This window comes from Lissotriton helveticus, chromosome 5_1 (assembly GCF_964261635.1).
Source record: "Lissotriton helveticus chromosome 5_1, aLisHel1.1, whole genome shotgun sequence".
NCBI classification, from domain to species: Eukaryota; Metazoa; Chordata; class Amphibia; order Caudata; family Salamandridae; genus Lissotriton; species Lissotriton helveticus.
Window position 1 is genome coordinate 766,397,642 of NC_136065.1, and position 19,003 is coordinate 766,416,644.

The 19,003-nt window shown below is 45.5% G+C and overlaps 1 protein-coding gene across 2 annotated transcripts in view; it reads right to left on the reverse strand.

Annotated features, from left to right (window-relative positions):
• LOC144753369 (cGMP-dependent protein kinase 2-like) overlaps window positions 1-14,107 on the reverse strand; it is a 1,794,633-nt gene extending 1,780,526 nt beyond the window's left edge. Inside the window, exon 1 of one of the 2 annotated variants that reach the window (XM_078641085.1) lies at window positions 13,605-14,107. In XM_078641085.1, the coding sequence (XP_078497211.1) occupies window positions 13,605-14,107 (503 nt within the window). The remainder of the gene's footprint in view (window positions 1-13,604) is intronic. The other variant, XM_078641086.1, reaches the window with a different exon arrangement.
• Between the last annotated feature and the right edge of the window lie 4,896 nt (window positions 14,108-19,003).

A 19,003-nucleotide genomic window follows, 5' to 3' on the forward strand; every position in this document is an offset into this window, starting at 1 on the left:
GACAAAGGAGAGAACCGCTTAGTGCGTTTTCACATTTTTTACCACTAAGAAACACTTCTTCCCCCCCACTCCAACATTTGTGTGTGTATGGTAAATCCCAGGATGTCCTGATGTTTTCTATATCCAACCTTTCAAATATGCCTGCTGGTATATGTTTTAAGCAATACTGAAAATGGGAAATTGTAACCGGCAGAGTGATTGTACCGTGTATTACCCATTGTGTTGCTGGTCTTTTATCAACAGCTAATGGCAATCTTTCCAGTTTTTCAATTCTCAGCACCGTATAGTCTGCTGCCCTCTGTGCCAGTTTGATCTGTTTACCAGTAAGATTGAATTCTGAAAACAGTGACGTGGTGTTGATTAAACGCCAAGGCACATAGCCTGAATGAAGGTTTTGTAACGTCCAGCCTAATAGCATTATAGAACGTAGTTGCGACTTACCATGTTGCAACATGACCAAGTCCTGTTCCATTATGTCTATGGCAGAGGATACTATGCTGTCCAAAGAATATATCCTGGACGACAGAGTTGTTAACCCATTGTCAACTACAGAGAGAGATTTCTCTAAATTAATACTATTAATTTCTCGTATTTGTTCTGCAGTCTCTGCTTGCATAATCTTCCATGCTTCATTATACAATGCAAAGATACCGGCATATATAAAACATTTATGACGCGGTTTAATAGGTCCTTGTAAGAAGTCCCTCACATCAGTGCCCTCTTTAAGTAAATATAAGTGTTGTTTCACTTTCTTTAGTGTAGATTTGTGTAGCCACTCAAGGCACAGTGTCCCTACACTGTATGTTGTTACTATTCCTGGATGCTGTCTCTGAACATATCTTGGATCTGGCCTAGTGAATGTGCACCCCGTGTTTTATTCAGGAATCTATCTTGACAGGTGTTTGTGTCTGTGGGCCAGATTAACCATTTTTTCCAACCTGGATCTGTTCTGTTGTGATGCAAAATAGTATGTACGTCGACCACCCCTCTGAAGTGTTACTGTTATCAGGTGTAACTGATGACATCATCCACGTGGCGATACACCTCATCATACACTAGTATAACCTTTCATCACTCACTGTAAAATACAGATTACCATATTTGAATCCATTGATACACCAATACAAGTTTCTAAAAACCCACTCAGTGATTCCTAGATCTATACACACATCTAATCACTTAGCTACAGATTCACTCATACATGCAGTCAATGATCAATAGAACACTATCAAATATACTTATACACCTATATCGACATTACACACCAGCACACATCCTATTCACTTATAAAGTCATCCTATTCACTTATGCAAACAATGGATCATACTTATATTTACTTAGCTATACACTTATACAAACACCACTTTATGTATTCATATAGATAGTAAATTATACTTAGTGTATTATAAAATCACTATTACAAGTATACAGTTATCCATACAGTCACGCATACAATCACTGACTCACGGTGACCAGACGCGTTTCGGCAGTCGCCTTTCTCGATGGTGCACCATTGACAAAGGCGACTGCCGAAACGCGTCTGGTCACCGTGAGTCTTGAAATAAAATCTTGGACTCGCCCCTGAGAGTGCTTTTCTTTATGCGTATGGAATCTGCGTGAGGAAAGGAGCTACAATTTTGATGCGGGCACACCACCCGCGGAAAGCACCCACACGCGAGTTCGCGGACGAGGTGAAACCTGGAGCAGTAAGAAATATATATATATATATATGTATATATTGCTTTCCCTGCCTTACCAGGACTCTCGCCAGCACTTGGAGCCATAATTCGAGGAGGAAGAGGGGGACGACGCGGGACTCCCAAGCCCAGGAGTCTCTGCTCTTGCCAACACAGCGCTCCTCCCCCACCCTCAGGCAGAGTTAAAACCGCTCGCGGCCCCCGCTTCGCGGGAGCCGCTCACAGTGGGGGACTTGCTTTCCCTGCCTTACCAGGACTCTCGCCAGCACTTGGAGCCATAATTCGAGGAGGAAGAGGGGGACGACGCGGGACTCCCAAGCATAGGAGTCTCCGCTCTTGCCAACACAGCGCTCCTCCCCCACACGTCAACCTGCTATTATAATGCCTGCAGATCCCGCTACGCTGGACGCGCGCGGGCAAAGGGCAGGCCTGTCCAAGCCCGTCACAGACCGAAGGAGACCGGACTGGGCCAACCCTCTTACGTTTAGTTGGAACTCTGAGTACTATCTATAATTTGCTCTATTTTTCCGTCCAATATGGCAGCTAGAAGGGGCATGAAACCAACACCTACAGGGCACGTAGCTGGGACATTAGATCAATTTATCCTGAGAGCATCATCGGTATTGGAACGTGAAATCGCGATGACAGAACGCTGTATGTCGCAGGATCCAGTCTTCCTAAGGAGATCATCTCTGGGTCCGGCTGCACAAGCGTGTTCACCAGGTCCCCCTGTGCAAACTACTGCAAATGAAGGGTATCCTGGCTTCTTAAATTCCACTGATAACAACACACCAGACCGGGCGGATGGGTCAATACATTCACTACGCGGGCGGGCTACTCATATAACATCTGACTATCCAGAAGTGAGTAAAAACCTGCTGGATAGCACAAAATGTAAAGAGGGTGCAATTCCTAAAAGGAAGAGGGCCGGAGCACTACTCCGGGGAAGAAAACCAAAACAGTCTAAACATAACAGCCAACCGGAACCACCAATTGTAGAACAACCCGAGTATAGTACACCTGTGGTTCTTTCAGACAGCCCTCTTAAAGTTGGCACTGACTCTACACCTACAGGCTCCTTTGATTTAGATTTATTGGTGGGAAAACTATGTATGGTTTTATCTTCTGTCATCCAGCCTACGGAACAAAGACTGAAACACATCGAAAAAAAGGCTGGGGAAAATGGAGGAATTACTAGTGAAAAATATAGACCTTGCAAAGGAACTTTCAGCTGTCCAGATGCAAATTAAAGGTTCGGTCACCATGGTGAATGTTCCCCAGACCCAGCCAAAGCCGACAAAGCTGACAATTACTAGTCTTAGTGATCTACCCCCTGCGAATATTAATCAGGGGTCAAATTTAGGCTCTTGTACACCAGGGCCTAAAACTGTTCCCACAGCTGTGAGAAAGGCCCAGCCCCCGCAGCCCGCCAATCCTGTAAAAGTCAAAACTCCAGGAAAAACACCTAAAAATCAATCTTGGGGAAATGATTTTTCTACTGACCTTCCACGCATCAACTTACCTCCGGAAAGTGCTCCGTACGTGGCCGTCCTTATAAGGGTCCCTAAGGTGGCGAATGACAGACAAGAATCGTACGGGAAACTTAAGAACAAAACGATGCATTTGCTGAACATCCACAGACCCTTGCCAAGAGCTATCCAAATCAAAATTTTGTTTGTTAGAAGGGTGGGGTGGGTGGGCTGGAAACCAAAAAATGTGGAGGGGGATTGCGTAAATATAAACTTTGGGGATTACAGGGCAGTTGATCATGTGTGTAGTAGGTATCATACTAGTCCTGATACAACCATCAAAACAGCGAGGCTGGGATATTTTTACCAACCGGCTAATGTACTCAGTGCTACTAATTTCAGGACCCATGACCTATGGTGCCAGCAAGAGGATTCCCGGAATTATGTAGAGAGAACTAGGGGTGGACGGGTTAGGGATGAAGTGCTGGGATTTCCAGTAGACAATAGATACAACTTGCTAGACCAAGTAGATTGACTCTATATCCCTCCCAGCCCCCTAACTGTGCCTCTAATGGATAACAATAAAAGGGTGGAAGGTCTGTGGTTTACTAGGGAAGATTACTCGAGGGTGGTGAACCATGTAATTGACCCCCCCTACCACTGAAGCAATAACGTCTTTTGAGGGAACCACTAGGAAGCCAGGGGATGGCCTGTGCTCCCTCGTGATTGATAACCCCACACCCTCGGTCCAAAAACAGATTGCCCGCCCACCCTTACATCAGCAAACAGCTGGCCATGGGGCGGGTGGACACGCTGGGCTTGGACAGGAGGAAAATTTGGGAAATAGGCAGATATTAGTAAAGGGGACCCATAAAATCTTATCCTGGAATACAGCAGGTCTTGTACCTAATCTAGATATTCCGGATTGGTGCACATTTGTAGACTTACATGGGATCTGCTTATTCCAGGAAACGTGGGCGGTAAACCCCACTCATAGATTGGGTTATGTATCTTTTGTGAAACCTGCAGTAAAAGGCCCGAGAGGTAGACCATCGGGGGGGGGTTGTGCATATGGGTGGGTATTCACCTTGGATTCACACTGAAAAGGCTAAAAACAAATAGTCCTGATCTGACGTGCATCTTGATGTTACATAAAGAAACACCAAAACTGGCACTTATTAATATTTATTTACGGCCAGTTCGACCGGGAGGAACCTCAACCACTCTAGATAAACTGACCACCATATTACATTCGCTTGGGGGTGATGTTGTCTTACTGATTGGAGGAGACTTCAATTGTCATTATGAACCTTTGCAAGGGGTCCCTCCAATCACAACTGAAGAAAACGAAACCTGGTCAGTTTCCCCCCCTAATGCCTATCCTGTGAAAAACTGGACAGCTCTCGCTCTCCAGTTGACTTCCCTCACCTATACGTTCTCTGTTAGAGCCTGTAATGGGCGACTTTTGGGTGATATTCCAGCCCAGTCAACTTACAGAGGCATGGGGCATGCTTCTGTAATAGATTATTTTATGGTCAGCTGGCTTTGTGGCCCAAAATCCTGGATTTTAGAGTCCCTTCTCGGATTGAAAGCGATCATAATCCGTTGACTATTGAGATGGACTTTCAACTGTCCATCGAGGATATTGCAAAGACGATCTCTCCAATAAGCATGGGCTGAAAATTCGTTCCGCTTGCGGAATATGCGGATTTTCCACGATTTCGCGATCCGCGAATCTCGCGAGGACGAATTTTCAGCCAAGCACTTACAGGGTTACAGCAGCAGGTGCAAAAGTTGAAGCTAATTTTTTGTAACCTTTTACAAAAGGGTTACAAAGAAATTAACTTCAACTTGGGCACCTGCTGCTGTAAGCCTGTAAGTGCTTCCTGGCGCCTCGTTGCCTACTTGCAACTATTCTCTGACCCTGCTCTGACCCTTGAGAGAATAGTTACAAGTAGGCAATGAGGCGCCTGTCACGAAAATTAAACCTCAACAGGAAGCACTGACAGATATAAAAACAAGCATTTGCAATGCAATAGGTCTCGCATTAGGAACATTTGAGCTATTGGTCTTGTAAATGACAATTTTTTTTATTTATATGTTGGTTTTGAAAATAGCTAAATTAATAGCTTTGTCATTTACAATGCCAATAGTTATAACTTTCGCAAATGTGACACCTATAGCATTTGTAATGCAAAATGTTTTGTATTTACGTGACTTAGATGTATTGATATTACAAATTACAATGGCTTTTAATTTTTTTAAATAATTGATACTTAAATAAAAGTGATTTTAATTTATAATGGCAATAGCTTAAACTTTTGTAAATAACTTTTGTGAAGATTATGTTCAGTGTATTTTATTGTGACGAAAATCCAAGAACAGAAGTGAAATATTAACATCTTTTTGTGACATTTGTAATAAAGCTTGAAACATTGAGAGAACATATTTGAACCAGTTGTTGTTGAATGGTTGCGCAGATTGATGCTGGGGTGGCGCTGAGTGATGCTGTGGTGGTGCTGAGTGGTGCTGTGGTGGTGCTGAGTGATAATGTGGTGGTGCTGAGTGATGCTGTGGTGGTGCTGAGTGATGCTGTGGTGGCGCTGAGTGGTGCTGTGGTGGTGCTGATTGGTGCTGTGGTGGTGCTGAGTGATGCTGTTGTGGTGCTGAGTGATGCTGTGGTGGTGCTGTGGTGGTGCTGTGGTGGTGCTGAGTGATAATGTGGTGGCACTGAGTGATGCTGTGGTGGCGCTGAATGATGCTGTAGTGGCGCTGAGTGGTGCTGTGGTTGTGCTGAGTGGTGCTGTGGTGGTGCTGAGTGATGCTGTGGTGGTGCTGAGTGATGCTGTGGTGGTGTTGAGTGATGCTGTGGTGGTGCTGAGTGGTGCTGTGGTGGTGCAGAGTGATAATGTGGTGGTGCTGTGTGATAATGTTGTGGTGCTGAGTGATGCTGGGGTAGCGCTGAGTGATGATGTGGTGATGCAGAGGGCAGAAAGGCACAAAAAGCAGTCTAACAAAGGGCAGAAGGGCAGAAAAACAAGGGAAAAACGAGTCTAACAGAGGGCAGAAGGGCACAAAAAAACAGTCTAACAGAGGACAGAAGGGCAGAAAAACAAGGGAAAAACGAGTCTAACAGAGGGCAGAAGGGCACAAAAAACGAGTCTAAGAGGGGGCAGAAAGGCATAAAAACTAGTCTAACAGAGGGCAGAAGGGCACAAAAAACGGGTCTAACAGAGGGCAGAAGGGCACAAAAACAAGGGAATAACAGAGGGCAGAAGGGCACAAAAAACGAGTCTAACAGAGGGCAGAAGGGCAGAAAAACAAGGGAATAAGTCTAACAGAGGGCAGAAGGGCACAAAAAATGAGTCTAACAGGGGGCAGAAGGGCAGAAAAACAAGGGAAAAACGAGTCTAACAGAGGGCAGAAGGGCAGAAAAACAAGGGGAAAACGAGTCTAACAGAGGGCATAATCAACAGTGGTGAACCAGAGGGTGCTGTGATGAACCAGAGGGAGGCAGTGCTGAACCAGAGGGTGCTGTGATGAACCAGAGGGTGGCAGTGCTGAACTAGAAGGTGGCAGTGATGAACCAGAGGGTGGCAGGAGTGAACCAGAGGGTGGCAGCGGTGAACCAGAGGGTGCTGTGATGAACCAGAGGGTGGCAGTGCTGAACCAGAGAGTGGCAGTGGTGAACCAGAGGGTGGCAGTGGTGAACCAGAGATTGACAGTGCTGAACCAGAGGGTGGCAGTGGTGAACCAGAGGGTGCTGTGATGAACCAGAGGGTGGCAGTGCTGAACTAGAAGGTGGCAGTGATGAACCAGAGGGTGGCAGGAGTGAACCAGAGGGTGGCAGCGGTGAACCAGAGGGTGCTGTGATGAACCAGAGGGTGGCAGTGCTGAACCAGAGAGTGGCAGTGGTGAACCAGAGGGTGGCAGTGGTGAACCAGAGATTGACAGTGATGAACCAGAGGGTGGCAGGGCTCAACCAGAGGGTGGCAGTGGTGAATAAGAGGGTGACAGTGATGAACCAGAGGGTGACAGTGGTGAACCAGAGGGTGACACTGATGGACCAGAGGGTGGCAGTGGTGAACCAGAGGGTGACAGTGGTGAACCAGAGGGTGGCAGTGGTGAACCAGAGGGTGGCAGTGGAGAACCAGAGGGTGCTATGATGAACCGGAGGATAATGTGATGAACCAGAGGGTGGCAGTGGTGAACCAGAGGGTGCTGTGATGAACCAGAGGGTGCTGTGATGAACCAGAGGGTGGCAGTGGTGAACCAGAGGGTGCTGTGATGAACCAGAGGGTGGCAGTGCTGAACCAGAGAGTGGCAGTGGTGAACCAGAGATTGACAGTGCTGAACCAGAGGGTGGCAGGGCTGAACCAGAGGGTGGCAGTGGTGAATTAGAGGGTGACAGTGATGAACCAGAGGGTGACAGTGGTGAACCAGAGGGTGACACTGATGGACCAGAGGGTGGCAGTGGTGAACCAGAGGGTGACAGTGGTGAACCAGAGGGTGGCAGTGGTGAACCAGAGGGTGGCAGTGGAGAACCAGAGGGTGCTATGATGAACCGGAGGATGCTGTGATGAACCAGAGGGTGGCAGTGGTGAACCAGAGGGTGCTGTGATGAACCAGAGGGTGCTGTGATGAACCAGAGGGTGGCAGTGGTGAACCAGAGAGTGGCAGTGATGAACCAGAGGGTGGCAGTGGTGAACCAGAGGGTGACAGCGATGAGCCAGAGGGAGACAGTGATGAACCAGAGGGTGGCAGTGGTGAACCAGAGGGTGCTGTGATTAACCAGAGGCTGCTGTGATGAACCAGAGGGTGGTAGTGATGAATCAGGGGGTGGCAGTGGTGAACCAGAGGGTGGCAGTGGTGAACCAGAGGGTGGCAGTGGTGAAACAGAGGGTGCTGTGATGAACCAGAGGGTGCTGTGATGAACCAGAGGGCGGCAGTGGTGAACCAGAGGGTGCTCTGAATAGCCAGAGGGTGCTGTGATGAACCAGAGGGTGGCAGTGGTGAACCAGAGGGTGCTGTGATTAACCAGAGGGTTCTGTGATGAACCAGAGTTTGGCAGTGATGAACCAGGCGATGGAAGTGATGAACCAGAGGGTGGCAGTGGTGAACAAGAGGGTGGCAGTGGTGAACCAGAGGGTGGCAGTGGTGAACCAGAGGGCGGCAGTGGTGAAACAGAGGGTGACAGTGATGAACCAGAGGGTGGCAGTGATGAACCAGAAGGTGGAAATGGTGAACCAGAGGCTGCTGTGATGAACCAGAGGGTGCTGTGATGAACCAGAGGGTGGCAGTGGTGAACCAGAGGGTGGCGTGGTGAACCTGAGGGTGGCACTGGGGAACCAGAGGGTGGCAGTGATGAACCAGAGGGTGGGACTGATGAACCGGAGGGTGGCCACGATGAACCACAGGGTTGGAAACAGGCTGGACACGTGGAAACAACATGGTCGCGACCGTTGCGACCACACAAGTAAGCTCGCGTTCCCGAACTTGTAAAAAACCCTCGCGAACTGGCAAAAACCCTCGCGAACTGGCAAAATAAAAATAATCCACGAATTCGCGGATTATGCGAACCGCGAATTCGCTTTCGCACGAATTCGCGGAACGTGAATTCGCAAATTTCGCCAATGCTTACTCTCCAAGTAGTGACCTGAGAATAGTGCAGAGTGGGAGGAAAGTTCGATGGGCAACTGTGAAGATGTCCACTGATAATATGGCAAAAATTTATCAGAATGTAATCCCCTTGCTCGAAAGGGTAAACTCTAGTATTATCAATCCTTTGGACGATTATAAGGGCGACCTTACAGGTTTACATAGGGAAATGGTCACACTATTGAAGGATACCTTCTACAAGACAGGTACCTTCAAGCCGAAACCTTGCGGTGATGGAAAACCCTGGTTTAATAAGTGCTGTAGGGACGCGAAAGGCGCACTATTATTGGCCCTAAAGCAAGGCAATAAACCGGGTGTTACAGAAGCTAGGCAGGCATACAAGAAAATTCTAAGAAATGCAAAATCCGAATGGGAAGCAGAGCACTGGTCTGCCATTACATCTGCACTTGTGGCAAAGGACTCAAGGTCGTTCTGGAATCTTGTCCATACTGGTGCAATGAGCTAAAAAACGGTGTTGGATCTAGCCCTGATCTCTTGACTGGGTGAGAGTATTCTGCTTAATTCAGAGACTCTGTCCCTCACCACCCCTTGTTGTAAATATTTTTGTCCACCCTAAGCGTGGAAGGGTCCCTTGCTCATTGCACCATCAGGATTCAAGCAAGCCGGGCCGAAGACGGCTGTAATGCCAGAAACCGGTCCCCGGAAGCTTGTTTCCTTCCCAGTGTAAGAATTGGCTTTTGTAGTCTGGTCTGCCCTGTTCCCATGATGCACTGGGCCAGGGACAGACTAATTTGCATACAGCCAGGTTCTGAAACTGGGATGGTGCAATGAGCTAAAAAACGGTGTTGGATCTAGCCCTGATCTCTTGACTGGGTGAGAGTATTCTGCTTAATTCAGAGACTCTGTCCCTCACCACCCCTTGTTGTAAATATAGTAGGGACGCGAAAGGCGCACTATTATTGGCCCTAAAGCAAGGCAATAAACCGGGTGTTAAAGAAGCTAGGCAGGCATACAAGAAAATTCTAAGAAATGCAAAATCCGAATGGGAAGCAGAGCACTGGTCTGCCATTACATCTGCACTTGTGGCAAAGGACTCAAGGTCGTTCTGGAATCTTGTCCATACTGGGAAATCAGAGGGCAGGACTGCAATCGACCCAAACATTTCTGAAGAAGCATGGTCTTCCTATTTTAAAGAGCTCTATTCTCTCCCTCTCACACTTATAAGTGAGCCCCCACCGAGCCTATTGGCCACGGACCCAATGTGGTCAATCCAACCATTCACGATGGCTGAGGTACAACTGGCTAGTTCAAGTATCCAATCGAACAAAGCTCTGGGATTGGATAGGATCCCAGGTAATCTTTATAGAGAGGAACCAATAGTTTGGGCTCCATATCTTCTAGCATTATTTAATGCGATACTGAAGGGCTTACCACTCCCAAGTACTTGGTTAGGGGCAGAAATAATCCCTATTTATAAGAAGGGCTCCCCGCTTGAACCTTCTAATTATAGGCCCATAAGCCTTATCGATGTGACCCAAAAAAATTACGCCAGGCTCCTTTTACAGTGCTTACAGGCTTGGACCAACGAAAACAACATTTTGACTCCACTTCAGGCGGGATTTAGGGCCAAAGCAGCGACAACTGACCAACTATTCCGGCTGCAGGTCCTTTATTGGAAGCATGTGGCCTTGGAAGGGGGTAGTCTATACCTTACGTTTGTGGACTTAAAGTCCACATTCGATATGGTGGACCGGAACCAGTTATGGTCCATTTTACTAGCAATGGGGGTTCCGACATATTTATGTCATCAATTTAAGATTTTACATGATGGCACTTTTGCCAGAGTTTGTTTTGGCAAGCAAGGCCAGTTAACTGGTCCCTTTCCGATTGAGAAAGGCGTCAGACAGGGCTGTGTGCTTGCCCCATCCCTGTTTTCCCTTTTTCGTAACAGGCTTATTGATGATCTTCTTGCCACTAACGACATCGACTCTCCCAAACTAGTCGCCCAAAAATTTCCCGCGTTAATGTTTGCGGACGACACCCTGTTGCTTTCAAAATCCCCTATCCCCAGCATATTTTAATCAACAAACATTGAGGAAGGCATTTTAGCAGAAACGCGTCTGTTTCGATTAATAAACCATCGGTTCACCACGTGAGTGATTCACAATTTCTTTTGGAGCAAACATTTCATTGTGAGTAACCCAGGCGTAGTTTGTGTAGTATCGCTACATGTAGCTACGCGAGGGCACTTCGCACTCCGCAAGCTACGCGAACTGCGTACTGCTGTTGGGAAAATGCTGTTTGCACTGATTGCATAGTGCAGGATGCTTGTCCGCACTGTGCAATCATTGCAAACGGCATCTTGCACAGTGCAAGCAGTCGTTTTCTGCCGCTCGAGTAGATTTGTACTCGAGCGGCAGCTTTCTCAACACGGACTGGTAGTTTCTCATCTCGCATACGCAACCACTCGCAATCAGAAACCTGACCTCCCCACGTTGAGAATCTCACTGCAAAGTTTGTTTACCACGCTCGCAATCGCCAACTTGATGTTACTGATCGCGAACGAGGAAAAAGTTTCTCCGGGATGGTGATTTTGCTCGCTCGCAGTCACCAACTTGACGTTGAGGACCGCGAGCGAGCAAAAAATGCCCGCTACGCGTTTTTGCACTGTACTACATGCAATTTGCAAAGCGCGTAGTTGCACCAACTCCGCACACTCCGCGAGCGTAGTGTAGTGTTCCGCCCAGGGTTAATTGTGAGTTCCAATCTCACAAAGTTGGAGCACCCACTTCGAGTTCGGCATCTGCAATGGAGTTTGGAGTGTGAATATGTCAATCTATCTATCTATCTATCTATCTATCTATCTATCTATCTATCTATCTATCTATCTATCTATCTATCTATCTATCTATCTATCTATCTATCTATCTATCTATCTATCTATCTATCTATTTATCTATCTATCTTTCTATCTATCTATCTATCCTTGCATATCACATCACTCATGACATGTTATATGACCTAATTTTTTGAATCTTTCTTTTTTTGGTCCCAAAGGGATCCCTCTGTGTTCCCCCCCCGTGAGGACTAGGGGGTTCAGAGTAACCCTATCCTGCCCCCTTACACTATTTTTTTTCTAAGCTCATGATAGGGAACCAATGTTCAGCGTCTTGTAATGGCTTCCTAAACATTTTTCTCATGTTATTGGGGAGTTACGTATAGTAGTCCTGTACTTACCCATTTTCACTTTGTCAATTTTTGGTTGTCAATGTTTTTACTATAATATTCTTGTAGCACAATTTTTAAAGCTTATATTTCGATCCCATAACTCTAGATTCCATCTATGCGGAATGTCTGTTAGTATTTCAATGTTGTTGTAAACGCTGTTAATATGTAATCACAGTTTCTTTTTCTAATGTTTTTCACTGAAGTGTGGAACTTTTTAGAGTCTCCACAATAATTAAGCTCTTTTCTTACCAATATGGTATTTAAAAATGCATCATTTTTGTGTAAGGTTTTTAAGCCCTTTCTCAAAACAGCATTATTGGTTACATAAACCCTGTTAATCTGCCCCTGTGATGATGTATCCGTGCAGTCATCCTTGCACGTTGTGTTGTTTTGTAAATTTTACAAGGAATTCAGGAGAAGTTGGGTATTACCCATTCGAAAGATCTTAAGTATGAGATAATGTCGACCTGCATTCCTTGCCCTACAACTTCTGGATGCAGAGTGTTTTACCAAAAATATTGCACATTTTCTGAAGCTCTGTATTAGACATAGAAAAAATTTAGAGTAGCGCTGTTGCATTACACTGGATGTGATTATCTCTGTCTCCATTCATCCCTTATGCTGTTTGAGAGATTATCAGCTTTCGTCCATTGCTCCTCAGCCCTAGCATTGTATCTTTTATGTATTTATGTATTTTTTATATTGTCTTTGTAAAAAAATGTAATAGTTTTTATTTATATTTTTAAAGATCTCCTCTTTTTAATCAAATGTCTAAAATATGTACGTTTATGGTTTTTGTAAGCTCAAGAAAACCGAATAAAGTAAGTTAAATTGAAAAAAAAAATTGGTTACATGAAAATGTTTTTAAAAAACTCAAGATTCATAGAACTACATAGGAGTAAAATTGCTGAAAAAGATTTTAGTAAAGGGTTCTGCTAATTAGACATTAACAGCATAAAACAAGGCAATCTCTAGTTTGATTACACGTTTGCATCAGGCCTTCTTTACTTTCAGACAAATTAGAAGCTTGCTTATAAAGGCCTCTTCCATCAGGAATTATTACCTAATTAGCAAAGCAGTATAAGATATCCCTGTCTTTGAGGCCCTTTGATATTCGCAGATGAGACATATGCTAGGGCTCTCGTTGGCAGCTGCCTGATCGTGGGTAATATGACAGTGATTGTACTTCTATAGAGAAACAGATGGAACGCTCGACAGAGAAAGGTTCGGCATTTCACCTTGGATAAATATTGACAAACATTTTGTTTCATGCACTGGAAAAACGAGCATTCTTTAAAGGCACTGTGATGGTGGGAATACACTAATGTGGGCAGCCATTATATCATGGTGTCTTCTCTTTAATACAGCGCAATGAACTAATCTAGTAACTCGAAGGCCAGGTGGTTCCTGTGTGCTCCAAACATCTATTTTGTGTCAATACTGATTAACGGTATGGATTTTCTTACTTCTCATTTAGAGTGTTTTAATTCTATGACTGAGAGAGACACCCTATAATATTTTCCCTTATTTATGAATTGAAAAAGATGTGCGGTAGTCCTACATATGGTAAAGAGAACGTATTTCCTCTTACCTGGAGTCTTTGCGGATGGATGCCAACTCAAAGGTGAGATTCTGTGTGGAAGGGCAGTAAAACTTCCTCGACGTTGGCTCTGCTGACACACCTTCTTTAGCCTTCAAACGCCTCTGAACTTCTGGCGTGTGGTCTCCACATCGATTCGGCACTTGGTTGAGGACACTGTTCAGTTTGTTCTCTTGGCTGGTGACTGGGGACGTAGGGTTGCTATTGTAACCAATGGCATCTTGCAGCTTTTCAATCTGGGATACCTTTGCTTGGAGCTCTTTCTCCAGTTGCTTGATTCTTTCATCTTTCTCCTGCAGCTCCTCCCACTTCCGTCGCAGCTCCTCTTCCAAAAGGAGGACAGTTTCTTGCAACTTTTTCAGTGCCCCAGATGCACTGTCCCTTGAGCTGGAGGAGGGACAGCTGTCTTCTGCTCTTGGGGCTTTGACAGTTCCATTGCCCATAGTGTTCTGTCGGAACATCCCAAACTCACGAGATGGCCCCTTACTTTGCATTGGGCATTCTTCTTCTACCTAATAATGGGACGTTGGAGGGCACTCAGCAGGTATACTAGTAGTCATATTTTTCTTGCCACGGCATGTTTTTGCCACTTATACCTGCAGTAATATAAAACACAAATATTGCAGGGTTGTCAGTGTCATCACTTTAGGTCCATTAGAAGCACTAGACAAGAATACAAAGCAGAAAAAAACAGTGTGAGAGGGAAGCAGTTAAAAAGCCCAAGACCCCCTGTGAATCATTGAAGAGGTCGGCTCAATCACCCCTGGTTACACTCATGGCCTAGCTATATGGAAATGTCAAGTTTGAAGGTCGTCAATGCTGCCTTAGTTGCCATAACAACGCACAGGAAGCTGTAATTGCATTGATTTGCTCTTAGACTCTACTCCTTAGATCCGTCCACAGCTCTAAGTGTGCTCTGTAAGTGGCCTCCACTTGTGATAAACCTGATTAGGGCGTTATTTTATTTCCCTTTTAGGATCTTTAGACCCCAGACAATTTTCTGTTATCTGAAAATTATTATTATTCTTTTGCAGCATTTATCTTTGGCTGAGTGGTTTCCGCCTTAGCTACATCTTATTCCCTTGTATGTTTTCCAATGTCTCTAGCCATCTCCTCCTTCCCTGTGCTGAACTGACAATTTGTGGTGTGAGAAACCTGAAAAAACTCTAAATAAACAAACATTTGCTTTGAGAAAACATGCCACAACGAAGAAGTTATGCTACAGAATACCATTATCCATGTTGCATTCATGCCACATATCAAGTCCAATCAGTCCTTGCAGGTAGGTGTAGGAAACGTGACTAATCTTGTTTTTTTAGTCCTTTGTGATCTAGGATGCATGTTTAACCCAAAGCCTCATACGTTCAGTAAATCGGTAAAGGTTAATGTGCCAGCATCATGCTGTGATGAAAAAGTTATGCTCTCTGTGTCCATTAACTGGCTGACTGAATAATTCAAGTATTTTTGAGGCATCTACATTCAGTGCTCTGCCAAACAATGTGTTGCCTTCCATGTACAAAATAGCCATCAAACTAAACTGACTAATTGTCAAATATGCAGATGCTATAATAAGCCTAACTCAGACCATAAGAAATTGGGTTATTGGTTGACAGAGATGAGAGGCCCACTCAAGTAATAAACACAGTCCTTGTCAGGATGAACCACAGCACTCACTAAATAAATCTGCACTTAGCCTCTGAAAGCTTGACATAAAGCAGTCAGGCTTAACTTATAGACAATGTGTAAAGTATTTATGCTGCACTGAAACATTAATAATATATTGAAAAGACAACACAATAAAACCCCCAAACCAATTTAGAGACGCGCTTGAAGTGTTTTTGACCCTGCCAGCAACTTCACTCTCTCCAGCAGAGCGGTGACATGGGGGACTACAGGGACCAGCAACTCTCACTGCATACTCCAGGAGGCTGCTGGGCAGTGACCCCTGACCCTCAGACACGAGCAGGTCAGCAGGTAGGCACTTCTGCAGTGCAAGACATGCTTGAAATGTTTTTGACCCTGCCAGCAACTTCACTCTCTCAAGCACAGCAGATGCCCCGGGGAACTACTGGGACCAGCAACACTCACCACATACTCCCCCCTGCAGGCAGCCAGGTGGTGACCCTTGACCCGCAGGCACTCTCGCAGTGCGGGACACAGCATGAGACACGCTTGAACTGTTTTTAACCCTGCCAGTAAATTCACTTTCTCCAGCACAGCCGGTCCCTTGGGAGACTACAAGGACCAGACACCCTCAATACATACCCCGTCAGGAGGCGGACGGGTGGTGACCGCTGACCCTCGGACAAGAACACTTCAGCGGCCGGGCACTCATGCAGCGTGGGACACAGCGCGAGGCGCTCTTGAACTGTTTTTAGGTCTTGCCTAGCGTTGCAGCTTTGCAAGGCATATTGTAGTAGGGACAGATGTGGAAGCCCGCCCATATTTTTCATTGGATGGTGTCATCGTCCATGGTAAATGCTGGCTTGCAATTCAATACCAGGCTTCTTAGTCCCGCCTTGTTACCGCCCTGTCTCCTTTTGGGACCACCCATCAGAACTGGATCTTTTACTTCACTCGTTACACGGCGTGAGCACTATTTAGTTTATTTACAATGCCCCCCCTCCCCAGCACTCGCGGGACAATGGCGGCATTATTTGTATACAGAGCGCGCAATGCGTGCTTTCACTTTAATAGTGGCTGCCGTTAGCGAAGTAACACTGGGCCATTTTTTTTAACTTTAATTCAAAGCGCGGTGCCCGCTTCAGGGATACTACGCTCTGTTTATTTATGTATTACTTTAAGACTATTGCTTAGCTGCTGCAGACCCCGCCTCCCCAGGGTGGGCGGCCTCCGGTTCCAGAGTGCACAGATACTGACTCTAAAATGAGTGAAGGCCGAGAGTAACGCTGGGTCCTGAAGTCCTGTGGCCCCCACCGGCTCCTAGATGCGTCCTGCGCTGCTGGAGTCAAGGCCTGGTTTTAAGCACCTTCCTAGCGTGAAGCACTACATGGGCGACCTCCGCCGCAAGTAACACTGGCCCTGAAGTCCTGCAGGCCCCACCAGCTATGATATGTGTCCTGTGCTAAGGCGGCTTCTTATTCCGTAGCTCAAAATCAGAATTGCGTGCATTTGATAAATTTGAGGTTTGGCATTATTGCTCCAGTGCGGTATAACACCAAGAAAACCTGTTGTTGACGGAGACTGGAAAGCTTACTTCTGCTGTGCCCAGCAAGTGAATTTTAATGTTAATCAGCCTTCATGGTGTGGCTCTGATCAGGTGTGCAACGCCCATTAGGCTAAAAGGTAAAGCCCACTCCGTAGTGTGTGTCAGCCCGGGGTGAGGCAGCTTCCCGGACACACACAGCCGCACCAAGCACTTCACAGGTCTTTAAAAGACCATCTACTTGTTAAGGAGCCTTTGTTGTGCTTTCCCGTCTTCTTAGAGCCCCTGCATCTCCACTCTGCCGATTGCTTGAAGAATTAGCCCCCCGAAATTCTTTCTTTGCCCCCCTCCTGAAATGTGGCTCTAGTTGCGCCTCTGGCTCTGATCCCTCGGCTATCATCATTGCGTCAGTTTTCATGTTTATTTGTTAAGCTCAATTGTTTTCTAGGTGCTTGAGAGGGACGCGTTCTAGGGCAATACATTTTATTACCAAGTCCCAGCCAGTTCAGGGGTGGGAAAACCCATAGAAGCAGTACTGTCCCATACTAAAGGGAGCATTGGTGAGTACATCATTCAACACAGAAGATATATGTATATAGACACAGAGAGAGTCAACAACAGTAAAATAATTTACAGTAATTGCCTCCGTAAACTAGAAGACTGTCTCTGTTATCACTAAAAGATGGCACTTTACATCTTTCATACATGGGCATTGTCCAGATGCACTTTTCCTTTTTATAGTAAAGCAAATACTTGAACATTGCAGAACTGTCAGAGATGAATTGCTTCACAATGACCACTGTTTTGAATTTGCTTTTATTATATTTGTGCCTATCGATGTAAAGTGTTATTCATGATTGGTTGACTTTTGTATGGCCCGAGGGCTAAAACAGCAAATAAAGACTGGCTCTCACCCTCAAAAATACATTACTATCAAGTAAATTACAGTGAACTAAAGTCCTTTATTACATTGGTTCAAAGCACATTAAGTAAATATTTTTAGAATTGTGAGAGTCCAATTTATGCTAGGGAGACGAAGTGTATGTGGTTGTCGTGGCGGATGTTCGTGAGGGCTTTTATGTGTATAACGAATAATAATAGGCACGGGTGGAGGCCTGTAGCACCCTGCAGTTTAATTGTTAGCTGGGGAGAAGAAGACTCCTATGCAAGGTGAATATGTTCAATAGAGGCATGGTAAACATTCAGATAGAAATAATGATAAAAGTCAGATGATTTCCAAACCAAAAGAACAATACACAGGCTCCCCATCCACTGTAGAAAAGCCTATTTTGACAGTGAAACAAATTCAAGGCAAATCTGAAAATATTGAGGGTTACTCTGTATGTGACAATGTGCATGTAATAGGAATTCCTGAAAGAGCGATGAGCAATATGGAACTGTTGATCAAGAAAGTAATTTCGGAACTTTTTAATGCATCTGAGATAGCAAAGCATTGCACTGTTGAGCACATGCATGGATCTCTCACTCTGGTTCCATTCTGCTTCCAAACCAATTGTTGTTAAACTCTTCAGCTACAAGTATTGTGAATCTGTCCACCTACTCATGCTAGACTGTCAGCAATATAAATGTGTCTTTTTCAGACTTCACACTTTAGTAAACCGGTCCTATTCTACTGCTCGGAATGTGCTATTTTGGATGACCATTACACTTAACATAAAGCCGCCAACCGCCCTTGCTGGCAACTGCACATAGCACTTTATTTTGCCTGTTGCACGGTCATATAAGATCCTTTCCAATTAAACCTGCTATGGCACAGTTGTACTTTTGAAGTCCTTGCACACACACGCTTGTGAGGCTACTAGCCTTTAGCTACCCATGTTGACAATCACATTCTGCACTTTATTTTGCATTATGTACGGGCATATATAATCATCTTAATTAACTCTGCTCTTGCACGATTTTGCACTTTCTGTGATTCATGTATATATAAGCCTTTAGTGCTCTACATTTTTAAGCATTGGCTGGCACGAATATTAATCGTTTTTAGCTTCCTCATCAGGCTGTTGCAGAGCCACTGCCCACCCCCTTTTTTGACTCACAAATCATTTAATAGCAGCGCCAGTGTTTTTACTTTAGCTAGACATGGTCGATCCTGTCCAAGACTCTCTTGCATGGGAGTCGTACTTTGTTCAACATATTCATGACTTGATCCATTGTCCCCCCCCAGGGCTCGAGTCGGGGTACCACGCGGGTGGATGGCATT